A 16,834-nucleotide genomic window follows, 5' to 3' on the forward strand; every position below is an offset into this window, starting at 1 on the left:
GGTGGGGTGCCTGGGTGGTTGAGTCAGTTAAGTTTCTGACTCTTGGTTTCGGCTCAGGTCCTGATCTCAGGGCTGTGAGAGGCTCCAGGCTCAGCACAGAGTCTGCTTAAGATTCTCTCTCTCCCTCTCCCTCAGCCCCTCCCAACCCCACCTCCACCCCCCCACACTCGTGCTCCCTCTCTCTCTCTCTCTCAAATAATCTTTTTTTTTTATTTGAGAGAGAGAGAGAGAGCACATGAGAGGGGGGAGGGTCAGAGGCAGAAGCAGACTCCCTGCCGAGCAGGGAGCCCGATGCGGGACTCGATCCTGGGACTCCAGGATCATGACCTGAGCCGAAGGCAGTCGCTCAACCAACTGAGCCACCCAGGCGCCCTCAAATAAATAATCTTAAAAAAAAAAAAAAGGAAGAAAAGAAAGCTGCTGGGCCAGGTAGGTAGGTTTCTAGTGACCCAGGTTTTGGCCCTAATTCCTCCACAGTCATATCCTCTCTTACCCTGATTGTCTACCTGTACTAACTGAGGTCTGAACTAGATGATGGCTATTATTCTTCAAAGGAACACTTCTGTTCTTCAATAAATATATCCAGGTCCCATCCCTTCTCTATCGACCCTCTACACTCCCATTAAATTACAGTGTACAACATTAAACTATTTGTGAATCTATAACTTTAATTTTTTGTGTTTATCTACCGATTTCTTTATGACAACTGGTTAACAAAGCAAAATCTTAATTCATATTGCTAAAATTTAGTACTAGTCATCAGTTTTATATTATCTAGTCCTAATAATCTACCCAGATTAATGTGGCATATTGTTCAATATTGATATAAGAAGTTTTGGTGTAGCTGCAATTCAAAATGGTGAAGCTCAGATCAAACAATTATATATTCATTGTTGGTTTTTTTTTTTTTAAGATTTTTATTTATTTATTTGACAGAGAGCGACACAGCAAGAGAGGGAACACAAGCAGGGGGAGTGGGAGAGGGAGAAGCAGGCTTCCCACAGAGCAGGGAGCCCGATGAGGGGCTTGATCCCAGGACCTTGGGATCATGACCTGAGCCGAAGGCAGACGCCCAACGACTGAGCCACCCAGGCGCCCCTATATTCATTGTTTTTAGCTGGCTTAAAATTGGCTTAGCTACATAGCAACCAAGAGTAAGGAAATATTTAATTTCTCTTTTGATGATAATCTAGTGAAACATCTAAGTATGACTTTGGTATAAAAAGGCTACATAAACATCCTTTCATCTGGTAAGTCTTACTAAACCCATGGAAAAAAATTAAGAGCAGAAGAAGATAAATATGGGTTGTAATATCAAACTATCTCTATTATCATTTTTATGTTGGAAATATTCTTGTTTGGACATCTGAATGTTAGGACAATTATCACCTAGTAACAGCAATGAATTCAAGTAAAATGAACTCCAATAAAATGCTAAATAATACAAGCTCTCCTCATTCTGAAATAGTCTGTTGAGTCATTTCAGTAAAGAGATAAAAGAAAACCAAAATGGAAAAAAGAAAACATGCTCAAGCTTCCATGAAGCTGTATGATAAGGTGAATAATAGAAACAAAAATAAATCAGGGAATTGAGAAATATGCTGGAAAAGTTTTTCAAATACTATCCTTGCTTGTTATCTAGCTCCATTATACAGTTTAAAATTTGGCCAAATTTTTAAAGTATTTGTTAAACAGTTCCTGCGTGTGACATATGTTTCCAGGATACTTCTGACATTGATATGAGAGATTATAAAACATTTAGAAATGAAAATGTTACTCTCCAACAAAAAACACTGTAACTTCCAAGCTTCTTCTGAATTCGTAAGATGGAAAAACATTTGGAAAATAGTACCTTTCAGTTTTAAAATGTTCAAATAATATACTTTAAGACAAACACAAAAAGTGTAATTGTTCAAGGCAAGGAGGAGACAAGCCTAAATAAAATAAGATCCTAAAATTTATTCTAGGAGTTATTACTTTTCCTTTGAAGTGTCAATCCTATTTACTCCACTATAAGGAAATTTGTGCATCCCTTTTGCTGGGAAGGATCATTTTTACCAACATGACGACAGTACCACTGTCGTGCTCACCCAGCAAGAAACGCATGATGAATAGGAAGTAGCATCAACTCTTTCTATCAAAGTGTACCTAAGAATCGATTTGCAATGCATTAATTGAGGAACTCAGCAGAGAGGCTTCTACTATATCTAGCTGATCTAAACTTGAGCTCATGATAACACTGCACGAAGCTATGGTAGATAAAAGTGATAGGTAACGCCAAGAGAACAATCCCACTGACAACACAAACTCCTCCAAGAATTCTTCCAGGCATGGTGATAGGATACATATCTCCATAGCCAACTGTAGTCATAGAGATAATCACCCACCAGCAGGCAGCAGGGATGCTGGCGAAGTCCTTGTTGGATGTTTCCAGGTCCAACCCATGTTCAAGAAGCTGAGAAAGTGCACTAAAGATTGCCATGGCAACACAAATAAAGACGAGTAACATAACCATCTCTCGGTAACATCGTTTGAGAGTCAAACCAAGTGTCTGGAGACCAATGAAGTGACGGGCAAGCTTAATCACCCAAAAAATCCTCATCATTCTAAGCACCCTCAAGGTGACTCCAGCCCTCTGGAGTTGAGAGTTCTCGCCCGTAAACACTGTCATTAACACGGAGATGTAATACGGTGTGATTGCCAGTAAATCAATGATGTTCAGGGGTCTCTTGACAAACTCACACTTGTTTTTGGAGACGATGAACCTCACGATGCACTCTGCAGTGAACCAACCTATGCAGATAGCTTCAATTATCCTGTCAAGAGAACAAAAGAAGAATTGATCATTTTATTTTTAAGCATTTTAATAGCTCTTAGATATCTTCAGATAGTACTACACTGACAAACGACTTCAGTTACTTTTTCCAGAAAACATAAAGAACAGACAGCATTACCAACATCATCAGACCCACCAGGACACAACAGAACAACAAAGATTACAGTTCAAATGAAAATTGAATTGATCAAGTTTCTATTTATATACTGCATGTAATACCACCAAGTATTTTTTTTTTTTGCCTGTCACTAATCTTTTAGAAAATTGATCTCTTACTTGGTGTTTTAAAATGACCTTCCATGGGGGCGCCTGGGTGGCTCAGATGGTTAAGCGACTGCCTTCAGCTCAGGTCATGATCCCGGAGTCCTGGGATCGAGTCCCGTATCGGGCTCCCCGCTCGGCGAGGAGTCTGCTTCTCCCTCTGACCCTCCTCCCTCTCATGCTCTCTCTGTCTCATTCTTTCTCTCTCAAATAAATAAATAAATAAATAAATAAATAAATAAATAAATAAATAAATAAAATCTTTAAAGTGACCTTCCATGCAGCTAGCCACAATATGAAATGTTACTTACACTGTGAGGACAGCGGTCCCCACTGTGATGTCAGTTATGGGGCAGGTCAGAATGACTGTTCTGACTGATGGTGGACATACCCAAGTTTTCAATGATTTAGTTCTTGGTAAATAAGAGTGAACTCAAGATCATTTCCTAACATGTTACACTGCTTTCTTTTCCTGTGGGCTCCTATGGGAAACACGGAAGCTGAGCTAGTTTGGGGTTTGGCAGGAGCGCCAGTAGCCTCACCGGGACTGTGCCAGGTCATGACCATCCTCATCGCAAGGGTCACTGTGAAAAAAAGGCTGAGGGCTCCTGCACTGGAGTGAAATAATCACTAGATTCTTCCCCAAGGACCCAACCGGTTGGTTGGTTTGTTTTCCATAGCTATTTTTATGTGACATGTATTTTAAAATATAAGGCCACATTTCACCTAGAGCTGTATTGACCAACCTTTCCACATCACTGCATGCGTTGGAAATAAGAATATTTACATAGCACACTGGCAGCAAGGGGTAGTATTCTTGAAGTCAAAGACAGCAACCCGGGGGGCTCTGGCTCCCCTGGCCCTTGCCTGCACTCCCCAAGGCTGAGGAAATTAAATCTCAGCACACTGTTTTGGAAGCCTTGATATAAATAAAGCCTTGAATAAATAAATTGAACCATGTTCCCCTACTATAGGGTTGGCAGGGCTGTAAAGGTTAATTTTATTTACTGAATAGCTAGTACATTTACACGGTTTAAATTTAAAAGATGAAAAGAGAGTATAGAAAGAAAATTCTCGCTCTTGCCCTGTTCCCCAGTTCCTGGGCCACAATCCCTTCAGAGGCTCCAGGGGAGAATCCACTCCTTGCCTCTTCCAGTTTCTGGGGCTGTGGGCATTCTTTGGCTTGTCACTCTATCACTCCAGTCTCCGCCTCCTCTTCCGTCACAGTGTCAGATCCCTCTGCTTCCTTCTTATGAGGATACATGTGATAGCATTTAGGGCCCACTGGGCTAAGCCAGGATAACCCCCTCATCTTAAGATCCTTAATTTAATCACATCTGCAAAACCCCTTCTGCCATATAAGTAACACCCGCTAGTTCCAGGGATTAGGACCTGATATGTTTGGGGCAAAACGGGGAGTGTTTTTCAGCCTACCACACAAAGTAACCACACCAAGTCAGCATGAAGCCACGCTGCCCCCACTATTCCTCTACTGTATTATCTGCTGCTCTGCTCACAAATGCCATTACCCTGTGGTTGGCCACGGCTGCCCTGTCCCCACCAGGCCATCAGTAAAAGCGGCCGCCATGACGGCCTCTTTGAATCTGGAGGCTTAGGAAAGTGGGCGGGTAAAGAAACTTGGTAGTTCTAGAGAATAGAAGATGCATTTTTTTTCCCAATATATAGTTTTAGCAAATAGAATACCACATATGACTTCTCCTTGGTAACGCTCATCAACTATTCCATAGGTACCCCCATATTTTCAGCGCCCCCTGCAGGTAGGCAGGGTCATATGACCAGTTTAGACCAATGAGCCATGAGCAAAATGACCTCTATCACTTCTGGGCAAAAGCACAGAAGGGTGAGTGCTAATTCTCTTCCCTGCCCTGGCAACCTGGAAGGCAGGTGTCCTAGACGGCTACAAGATGGCTGGGGCCCCTACCAGCCCAAGCCCTTGCGTGTCCGTACAGAGAGACAGACGTTCCCCACCCTGACTCAGACTGGACAAGATATGTGAGCAACAAATCCATCTTTGTTGCATTAAGCTGCCGAGACCGCTAAACTGGATGCTACCCTAGGTAATAAACGGGTCTGTATGGTAAGCAGTACGATGCACACTCCAAAGGGATTGCAGCAGGTCACAGTAGTGAGGGTCCTCATTTTCTTAGATTGGCTGTGGTTAAAGTGCGCCCTTCTCCAGCTAGAGTGCCGTGTCTCCTCCCCAGCCAGCCTGGAGACAGAGCCCCGCAGCCCACCGGTGCCCAAGGCCTGCCCCTCGAAGGGGCCTGCCGGGCAGCACACCCGCGCTGACCCTGTAAGGGCTCTCCCAGCAATAAAGCCCGAAGACTCTATTCAGTTAAGAAGAGCAAAAATTCTAAGGGTGCCAGAAATACCAGAACACGTTCTAATTATTTCCACCAGCAGCCAAAGTTGTTCAGATTAAAAAGGAGGAAATCCAAATAATCCCTCAGTAAGGGAATTTCAAAGAGGTAAACACCTCTGTAATGAGGCCCTCTGGGCTCTTCCTGCCCACCCCCCTCCCCAAGTCAGATGCAGTTTATCCAGAATTCCATGCCAAAGGGATGAATCAGTGAGACACCCCAGGCATCCCTCTTTCACCTAGGACTATGCCAAGGCAGTCTCCGACAACAAACACGACAAAGGCTGCCAAAACGCCCCAGGTTTCCAAATGGCATTCTTGCCAAAGCCACCACCGACAACTGCTAGAAAACTGAGTACTGTTTTACTCAGGGCTATAGCCAACAGTCGGGGGCTCCCCAAGGTTACTTCTATCAAAAACAAACAGGAAAAGAGAAGGAAAGAAGATACTGAGGGGGGCGCCTGGGTGGCTCAGTTGTGAAGCGTCTGCCTTCAGCTCAGGTCCTGGGATCGAGCCCCACATCGGGCTCCCTGCTCGGCGGGAAGCCTGCTTCTCCCTCTCCCACTCCCCCTGCTTGTGTTCCCTCTCTCGCTGTGTCTCTTTCTGTCAAATAAATAAATAAAATCTTCAAAAAAAAGGAGAAGATAGGAGGGACACCATATTCCTTGGAAGCCCATTCTGATATCTTTCGAGGCCCAAACACAGAAGCCTATGAATTCCTGGCTAATAAAAATAGTTACCACTTCCTGAAGCCTTTCCATTGGGCACTGTGCAAAGCACTTTACAGATATCGCTTCATTTAGTCCTTTTCTAGAACTCTATGAAGTGTGTATTTCTCCTGATAGGCCCATTTTCCAGATGATGGAGCTGAGGTTAAGAAGTTAAACATCTTTGCCAAGGTCACACAACTGAGAGATGGCGGTGGCACGTATAACGAAACCCGGGTCTCTTGGGCTTTGAAGTTCTACGGAATATCCGAAAATGCTAAAGGTTTTTATGGCAATGTTCGCTGTGAATGTTACGTGATAGATGTCAATCTTTTGGTCTCCATGGTTTATGTGCTGGAGGAGCATTTTTCCAATGTCAGTTCTTAACCTATTAACAGATCAAACTGACATTCGTTTCAGAAATTGGAATAGAAAATATCAGAGTGCAGAGTATAGCTTGATGAAACTTTTGTTTCGGTTACATATAATTGTACCCTGAGGTATGCCGGAAAATGTGCTCCTTCCTGTAGGTACTGGAGGACCACCACAATTGCTGGCTACCATTGGTCACTCGACGGATCCCTCGTGATAGAAGGCACATCCGGGAATGACTCAGAGGTTTCCAGAGTCTCCGAAGGGGGAGCAGATGCCTTTAGTACTAAACAGTTCTACCCCTCGCCCTCCCACCCGGACAAAGGCTAGACAAAACATACAAGGCCAGTAACTATGGTGTGTGAGGTAAAGGTAAGTCTCCTGTGTACTATCTTCTCATCTTTTTCCATCAACATTTTATTATGAAAAATTTCAAACATGGAGCAAATTCATTTACATTTTTTTTTTAAAGATTTTATTTATTTATTTGACAGAGCGAGAATGAGAGAGAGCACATGAGAGGGGGGAGGGTCGGAGGGAGAAGCAGACTCTCTGCAGAGCAGGGAGCCCGATGCGGGACTCGATCCAGGGACTCCAGGATCATGACCTGAGCCGAAGGCAGTCGCTTAACCAACTGAGCCACCCAGGCGCCCTCATTTACATTTTTTTAATTTATTTTTTATTTATTTTTGAGAGAGAGAGAATGAGAGGGGTGAGGGTCAGAGAGAGAAGCAGACTCCCTGCTAAGCAGGGAGCCCGATGCAGGACTTGATCCCAGGACTCCAGGATCATGACCTGAGCCAAAGGCAGTCGCTTAACCAACTGAGCCACCCAAGCGCCCCAAATTCATTTACATTTATATTTTATACTTGTTTATCACCTATTCATCTATCTACCCATCTATTAATCTTTTTTTTTTTTTAAAAGAGGGAAGTGAACTTCCCTCTAAGAACTTCAAAGTGCATATCATTAACTAGAGTTCAGTATTTGTTTCATTTTTTTTTAAAGATTTTATTTATATATTTATTGTAGAGAGAGAGAGAGAGCGCATGCACGTGTGCGAGTGGAGAGAAGGGCAGAGCATGGAGTCCAATGCAGGGCTTGATCCCACAACCCTGAGATCATGACCTGAGCCAAAACCAAGAGTCAGATGCTTAACGGACTGAACCACCCAGGCGCCCCAATCTATCTTTCTTTTTTAAGAACAAAGTGCACTTGCCTCTAAAAACTTCAAAGTGCGTATCATTAACTACAGTTCAATATTTTTTTCATTTTTTTCTTTTGATGTAAACTTTACATGCAATGAAATACACAAACCTTAAGTGTGCATTCACTGAGTTTTGATAAAGGCATAACCTCTATCATCCAAACTCCTATCAAGATATACAGCATTCACATCACCCCAGAGAGTTCCCCGCCTTATTTCTGTTACCTTCTCTCATTTCCCAGACCCATCAGACACTGAGCAAGTGCCCACAGATGTCTGTCCAGTACAATGTAAATGACTTTGAAAGAACTCAAGGGCCTGGGATGGCCACTCCACAGCCACAAGAAGCTTTTAGGTTCTTCTGGGACCTTCAAGGGATTACCGAGGCACACCATCCAAAAGGGTATCAAATTCAGTTGGACCCTTTTCTGAAACCTTATACAAAAATTAACTCAAAATGGATTACAGACCTCAAACCATAAAACTCCTTGAAGAAAACAGGGAAAAAACTTCATGACATTGGACTTGGCAGTGATTTCTTGGGTATGACCCCAAAAGCAAAAATAGACAAATGGGACTACATCAAACTCAAACATTTTTGTGTGTCAAAGGATTCAATCTCTGAGCAGAGTGAAAGGGCAATCTACAGGGGCGCCTGGGTGGCCCACTTTGTTGATCCACCAACTCTTGGTCTCTGCTTGGGTCTGATCTCAGGGTTGTGAGATTGAACTGCACAATGGACTCCAAGCTAAGCTCAGAATCTGCTGGGGTTGCTTTCTCCCTCTGCTCCTCCCCACCACCCGACCCCCCACACTCTCGCTCTCTCTCTCTCAAATAAATAAATCTTTTTTAAATGATGTTTCTTTTTTTGTTAAGATTTTTATTTACTCTAATTTATTTGTCAGAGAGAGAGCGCGCACACAAATGGGGAGTGGCAGGCAGAGGGAGAAGCAGGCTCCCTGCTGAGCAAGGAGCCTGATGTGGGACTCTATCCCAGGACCCTGGGATCATGACCTGAGCCAAAGGCAGAAGCTCAACAGACTGAGCCACCCAGGTGCCCCTAAATAAATCTTTAAATCACTGCATGCTCAATGCAGTGTCTGTTTGAGATTCTTTCTCTCTCTCCTGCCCTTCCCACTCATGCGCTCTCTCTCTACAATAAATAAATCTTTTAAAAATTTTTTAATTTTATTTTTTTTAATCAGAAAAGGCAATCTATAGAAAGGGGGAAGTTATTTGCAAATCATATATCTGATAAAGGGTCAAGGGTCAACATCCAAGATATATGAAGAATTCCTAAAACTCAACAAAAAAAATCAAATAACCTAATTAAAAACTTAGCAAAGGGCTCGATAAACATTTCTCAAAAATGGTATATAATGGCCAACAAGCATATGAAAAGAGGCTCAACATCACTAATCATCTGAGAAATGCAAATCAAAACCATGAGGATGTATCCTCACACCCACTAGGATGACTACTATTAAAAAAAAACAAACAAAAAAAAACAAGTGTTGGTGGAGGTATGGTGAAATCGGACCCTTTGGCCACTGTTGGTGGGATTACAAAATGGTGCAGTCACTAAGGAAATCATTAGGGGGGGCTCCTCAAAAAAATTAAAAATAGAACTACCATATGATCCAGCAATCTTGCTTCAGGGTACATATCCAAAGACTTGAAAGCAGGGTCTAGAAGCGATATTTGCACACCTGTGTTCATAGCAGTGCTATTCATAACAGCCAAGAGATGGAAGCAACCCAAAGGTCCATCAACAATGAGTGGATAAACAACTGTGGTATATACATACAATGGAGTATTATTCAGCCTTACAAAGGAAGGAAATCTGTCACATGCTATAAAATAGATGAACCTTGAGTACATTATGCTAAGTGAAATAATCCAGCCACAAAAAGACAAATACTGTATGATTTCACTTTTATGAGATTATCTAAAGTAGTCAAATTCATAGAAATAAAAAGTAGAATGGTGGTTACCGGGGACTAGCAGGGGAGGAGAAACAGGAGTTGTTTTTTAATAGGCAGATAGTTACAGATTCGCAGGATGAAAATGTTCTGGAGATCCATTTCATAACGATGTGAATATACCTATAATGTTACTGAAGTGTACCCTTAAAAATGGTTAAAATGGGGGCGCCTGGGTGGCTCAGTCGTTAAGCGTCTGCCTTCGGCTCAGGTCATGATCCCAGAGTCCTGGGATCGAGCCCCACATCGGGCTCCCTGCTCAGCGGGAAGCCTGCTTCTCCCTCTCCCACTCCCCCTGCTTGTGTTCCTTCTCTCGCTGTGTCTCTCTCTGTCAAATAAATAAATAAAATCTTAAAAAAAAAAAAAAAAGGTTAAAATGGGGGAGTTGCCTGTGTGGCACAGTCGGTTGAACATCTGACTCTTGGTTTTGGCTCAGGTCATGATCTCTGGGTCTGGGGATCCAGCCTTAGGTTGGGCTTCACGCTTAGGGTGGGGTCTGCTTGAGATTCTCTCTCCCCCTCCTTCTGCCCCTCCCACTCATGTGCTCTCTCTTTACAATAAATAAAACTTTTTTTATTGATATACTTCTTTTTTTTTTTAAGATTTTATTTATTTATTTGACAGAGAGAGACACAGCGAGAGAGGGAACACAAACAGGGGGATTGGGAGAGGGAGAAGCAGGCTTCCCGCCGAGCAGGGAGCCTGATGCAGGGCTCGATCCCAGGACCCTGGGATCATGACCTAAGCCGAAGGCAGATGCTTAACGACTGAGCCACAGACGCCCCTCGACAATAAATAAATCTTAAAAAAAATTTTAATGGTTAAAATGATAAATTTTATGTTTTTTTTTTTTTTTAAGATTTTATTTATTTATTTGAGAGAGAGAGAGTTAGCAAGAGCAGGAACACAAGCAGAGGGGAGTGGGAGAGGGAGAAGCAGGCTTCCCGCCGAGCAGGGAGCCCGATGCGGGGCTCGATCCCAGGACCCTGGGATCATGACCTGAGCCGAAGGCAGATGCTTAACGACTGAGCCACCCACGCGCCCCTTTATGATTTTTTTTAATCAGAATTTTAAAAGTTACGCTGTGGTGGGGTTCAAACCCACCAAAGACTGGAGCCTTAATCCAGAGCCTTAGACCACTGGGCTGTGCTGGCACAAGAGAAAAAAAATGGTGCTGACCTTGTCATTAATTAACTTAGTCACATATTCTGCTTTACTTCAAAAGAATTTAAGGTTGAACGCATAGGGAATAAATCCCAAGAACACTTGGGATTTGCACCAAGCAGAACCTGATTCAAATTTGATACAACAGGGGGGTGCCTGGGTGGTTCAGTTGTTAAGCATCTGCCTTCGGCTCAGGTCATGATCCCAGGGTCCTGGGATCGAACCCCACATTGGGCTCCTTGCTCGGTGGGAGCCTGCTTCTCCCTCTCCCACTCCCCCTGCTTGTGTTCCCTCTCTTGCTGTCTGTCTCCTTCTCTCTGTCAAATAAATAAATAAAATCTTTAAAAAAAAAATTTGAGGGGCGCCTGGGTGGCTCAGTTGGTTAAGCGACTGCCTTCAGCTCAGGTCGTGATCCTGGAGTCCCGGGATCGAGTCCCACATCGGGCTCCCGGCTCGGCGGGGAGTCTGCTTCTCTCTCTGCCCTCTTCCCTCTCGTGCTGTCTCTCATTCTCTCTCTCAAATAAATAAATAAAATCTTAAAAAAAAAAAAAGATTTAAAAAAAATTTGATAAAACAGGGACAATTAAGAAATATAAAAACAGTCAAAGACTGAATTTTCTTTTTTTAAAGATTTTATTTATTTGAAAGAGAGATAGCGAGAGCAGGAGCACAAGCAGGGGGAGCGGGAGAGGGAGAAGCAGGCTTCCTGCTAAGCAGGGAGCCTGATGCGGGGCTCGATCCCAGGACCCTGGGATCATGACCTGAGCCGAAGGCAGACGCTTAATGACTTAGCCACCCAGGCGCCCCCAAAGACCGAATATTTTTACCAGATAGTTGATCTGATGAAGCTGAATGAACTACACAAACATACAACAGAACAGAAAACCATCTGAAATAGTTATTACATGCATGTTATAAATTTTATACATGTAAACACATCTGTACCTATATATGTACATATATACATATGTAATAATAACAAAACTATATTAAAAATAAGTATAGGGGCGCCTGGGTGGCTCAGTCGTTAAGCGTCTGCCTTCGGCTCAGGTCATGATCCCAGGGTCCTGGGATCAAGCCCCGCATCGGGCTCCCTGCTCCACGGGAAGCCTGCTTCTCCCTCTCCCGCTCTCCCTGCTTGTGTTCCCTCTCTCACTGTCACTCTCTCTCTGTCAAATAAATAAATAAATAAAATCTTTATTAAAAAATAAGTATATCACAATGTATAAGAATATAGCATAGGGACACCTGGGTGGCTCAGTCAGTTAAGGGTCCGACTCCTGATTTCAGCTGAGGTCATGATCTCAGGGTCATGAGATCGAGCCCCACAAGGGGCTCTGCACTGGGCCTAGAGCCTGCTTAAAATTCTCTCTCCCTCTCCCTCTGCTCTGTCCCACTGTCCTCCCTCTCCAAAATTTTTTTTTAAATGATAATAAAATAAAATGAAATGAAAAAGAATATGACATAAGAAAATGCTTATATTAATTCAAATCCCAATAACTATTCCTATTAAATTATCTTTAAAATTTGTTTTCTAGGGGCTCCTGGGTGGCTCAGATGGTTAAGTGTCTGCCTTCAACTTATGTCATGATCTCCAGGTCCTGGGATTGAGCCCCATGTCAGGCCCCCAGCTCAGCGGGGAGTCTGCTTCTCCCTCTCCCTTTGCCTCTCCCCCTGCTTGTGTGCGCTCTCTCGCTCCCTCTAATGAATAAATAAAATCTCTAAAATAAATAAATTAATTAATTAAATAAAATGAAATTTGTTTTGTATTCTATTTCTTCCAGTTTTATTGTGATGTTACTGATATATAACACTGTATTAGTTTTAGATATACAACACAATGATTAGATATATGTATATACTGTAATTGCCACAATAAGTTTAGTTAACATTCATCACTTCACATAGTTACAAATATTTTTCCTTGTGATGAGAACTTTTAAGATCTACTTATCAGCAACTTTCAAATATACAATACAGGATGGTTGGCTATAATCACCATGCTGTACATTACATCCCCACAGAACAATTGACCTTGTAACTGGAAGTCTGTACCTTTTGACACCTTCACCCACATTTCTCCCATCCCTAGGGCCCTCCTCTGGCAACTGTTTTATCTTTGAGTTTGGTTCTTTTTAGATTCCACTTGTAAGTAAGACTATACAGTATTTATCTTTCTTTGTCTGACCTATTTCACTTAGCAAAATGCCCTCAAGGTCCATTCATATTGTCATAAGTGGCAAGATTTCCTTCTTTATATGGATGAATAATATTCCATTACATACACGCCACATACTCATTCACTCATCTGTCGACGGACACTTACATGGTTTCCAAGTCTTGGTTATTGTAAATAATGCTGCAACAAACACGGAAGTACAGGTATATTTTTGATATAATAGCTTCAAATTATCTTTAAATTGGAATAGGATTTTAAAAATCAACCTTATTGTTTTGGTGGGGAAAGAGGAAATATAAGTTCCTTAAAGACAACTCTGTGTGTGTGTGTGTGTGTGTGTGTAAAGATAATAAACTTTGGTCATTTTTCAGCCAAAATAAAAATACTATATCCTTTTTTTGTACATGAAACTATACAGCACAGGGAGGAAGATAGCAGGATCTTGAGGCAGGCCACCCCTTTCCACTAGTAACTCACCATGGAACTTTGGATAAGCTATTTAATTTCTCCTCCTGAATTTTCTTCATCAGTTAAATGGTGACAATAATAGAACTTATCTCTTAGGTTGTCATAAGAATTAAATGAAATAATATAAAATAATAGTAAGTGAAAAAAATAATAATGAGTTCTTAACAGATTGTGGCTATAATTACTGTTGTTACAGACCATCTCTGGGCTCACAGTCCTCCCTTCACACTCAAAAGGAGATCAGTTCAGTGCCTTCCTGAGTAGAAAGAGAAGGCAAGGATGAACGCTCTAGCCTTCCACTCTTCTTTCAAGAATTCTGCCTGTATTCTTTTTTTTTTTTTTTTTTAAGATTTTATTTATTTATTTGACGGAGAGAGACACAGCGAGAGCAGGAACACAAGCGGGGGGAGTGGGAGAAGGAGAAGCAGGCCTCCCGCGGAGCAGGGAGCCTGATGCAGGGCTCGATCCCAGGACCCTGGGATCATGACCTGAGCCGAAGGCAGACGCTTAACGACTGAGCCACCCAGGCCCCCCAAGAATTCTGCCTGTATTCTTATACACTCCTGGCTGCAGCATAAATTGGTAAAGCCATTTAAAAGAGTAATTGGCAGGATATATCAAGCTTAATACAGCACGAGACCCAGCCATCCACTGCAAGAGTTTATCCCACACACTTACCCTCATATTCACGCAAGAACTGTACAATGAGATCCACTGCTTGTAATACACAAGGATAAAAAAAGATAGAGAAACGTCTATGCATAGGAGATTGACTATATAAATATATTTCCCAAGGTTATTAGGTTGAATCATATGAAATTGATATCGGCAACTTTATGACTCTACCTTATACTATGTGGGTAAGAAAAGGAATAAGGTGCATTACTGTGTTTTGATGTGAAACATTCTTCAAGACGTACAGGTGCAGAACATACATAAATTATGCTATGATTGAACGTGTTTGTGTGCACACACATGTTCTGGAAGAATACTCAAGAAACCATTAACACTGGTAGCTGCCTCTAGGGAGGGAACCTGGGAACCTGATGCAGGACAGAAACTCACTTTTTACTTCATTCCCTTTTGTATCGTTAAATGCTTTACCACGAGCGTGTATTATTTGCCCAATTTAATAACAAATTTAAGAAAAAGTATAAAGCGGGCGCCTGGGTGGCTCAGTCGGTTAGGCGACTGCCTTCGGCTCAGGTCGTGGTCCTAGAATCCCGGGATCGAGTCCCGCATCGGGCTCCCTGCTCGGCGGGGAGTCTGCTTCTCCCTCTCCCGCTCCCCGTTTGTGTTCCCTCTCTCGCTGTGTCTTTCTCTGTCAAATAAATAGATAAAATCTTAAAAAAAGAAAAAAGAAAAAGTATAAAGCATGCCCAAATAGAAGAGCAATCACCATGATGGAGCTGCCAGCAGCTTGAACCAACCAGCACAACCCCAGGAATGCCACAAAAGGAAAAGTCACACGCTTCCTACCCCAGGCTTTCAGGCCTAAATGTACAAGGCATTTCCAATCACATCTCTTTTTTTTTCCAATCACATTTCTAACCGGCACATACAGTGTAAGAATAACACGGTGGAATAAAAATTTCCAACACACTGCACGTCAATGTCACCACATTACCTAGAGTGTCTTTTATGTCCTTACAAGAGTTTTCTCCATAAATAGTAAGTTGAGGGGCACCTGGGTGGCTCAGTCGTTAAGCGACTGCCTTCGGCTCAGGTCATGATCTCAGGGTCCTAGGATCGAGCCCCGCATCGGGCTCCCTGCTCAGTGGGAGCCTGCTTCTCCCTCTCCCACTCCCCCTGCTTGCATTCCCTCTCTCACTGTGTCTCTCTCTCTCTGTCAAATAAATAAATAAAATCTTTAAAAAAAAATAGTAAGTTGAATGGGGAAAATAGAATTTTAAAAACAAATCTTGACTTTTCTTGTGCACTTTAATTACCTTCAAAAAAAAATCTGTATCATTCACATCTTTTTATCTTCCAACCTAGAACAATAATGAGAATAAATACAGATTCTGTACCCACTCAAGTACCAAGCATCTTTCTCTAAATTCACATGTATTAATTTAGTTCTCACAATGAAATGTAATAGGTTTTGTTATTTTCACCACTTATGACAGAGGAAACTGAAGTAAAGACAAGTCATTTGCTCATGCCCCACAGCTCACAAATGGCAGATTGATAATACATACTCATTGGTTATGTACTACACTGAATCTTGGCTGGGATTTATGTATTTCCTTATTGCTGTAATCATTGTATACTTGTTATTTTATTTTTTAAGACTTATTTATTTATATGAGAGAGAAAGAGAGAGAGCACAGAGGGAGAATGAGGGAGAAGCATGCTTTCCACTGAGCAGGGAGCCCGATGCAGGGCTCGATCCCAGGACCCTGGGATCATGACCCAAGCAGAAGGCAGACGCTTAACCGACTGAGCCACCCAGGTGCCCCTATACTTGTTATTTTATGTTCCCCACTTGATACTATGTGTTTACTCATGTCTGTGTTTGGATGGCCATTTCTTTAGAATACTGGCAGGAGAAGGAGAGTGATAAACAGAAAGGCCACCGGGAGTTGAGGATTGGCTATGCAAGACTGGCCTCCCTACTTGGAGTTAAGGGGCTGCTGTAATTCTGCCAGATCTATTCCCCCCCTGACCACTTACTCCCAGAGTAGCAAAGAGGAGCATGTGGTTCTCTCCCTGCCTGAGTAAAATGGGGCTCCACCTCCTAACTGCACAGTACTTCTCTCTGTCATCTCTCTGTTCTGTTTTAGCAATCCAGGCACCAGATCCACATTCTCTCTTTATAGATAAAGTGGGACCAGTGACCTTCTACAAAGGAACAACCAAGATCTTGACTGTACATCCAAGGACCACACCACCTGCTCTGCTAGGACAGGGAGCGGCTCATCCTATGTGGATCTCCATCAAACTTCAGAATGTTTCCATAACCCTTCCCTTCTCCTTTAGGCATAATAATCAGTTCCATTTTCAACCCAAATACATGAATTAAGTGCACTGTGGTAGAACCTGAGGTAGTATGTATCTTGCTAGGAGATCTGTCTTGCTAGTGTGACTTAATAGAGATGGATTCTAAAACCTAAGAAATGGTTATAATGCTTTGGCAATGTGGCAGTGTGTGTGTGTGTAACTTTTGAGATGAAAAACTGAGACCCATTCAATATGCAAAAGAAGACAGAATGGTATTATGAACTCCCAAATATCCAGTCCCATCAACCATCAGCTCATAGCTAATTCCTCCATAC

The 16,834-nt window shown here is 42.5% G+C and overlaps 1 protein-coding gene across 1 annotated transcript in view; it reads right to left on the reverse strand.

Annotated features, from left to right (window-relative positions):
• Nucleotides 1-301: 301 nt before the first annotated feature.
• The window catches only part of KCNG3 (potassium voltage-gated channel modifier subfamily G member 3), a 49,133-nt gene continuing 32,600 nt past the window's right edge, over nt 302-16,834 (reverse strand). The window contains exon 2 of the mRNA XM_045883734.3: nt 302-2,816. Within this exon, the coding sequence (XP_045739690.1) occupies nt 2,171-2,816 (646 nt within the window). The 3' untranslated portion in view covers nt 302-2,170. The remainder of the gene's footprint in view (nt 2,817-16,834) is intronic.

The sequence above is a fragment of the Mirounga angustirostris genome, unplaced genomic scaffold (assembly GCF_029215605.1).
Source record: "Mirounga angustirostris isolate CCGP_5_RB_7025 unplaced genomic scaffold, mMirAng1.0.hap1 SCAF_10, whole genome shotgun sequence".
In the NCBI taxonomy this organism is placed as follows: Eukaryota; Metazoa; Chordata; class Mammalia; order Carnivora; family Phocidae; genus Mirounga; species Mirounga angustirostris.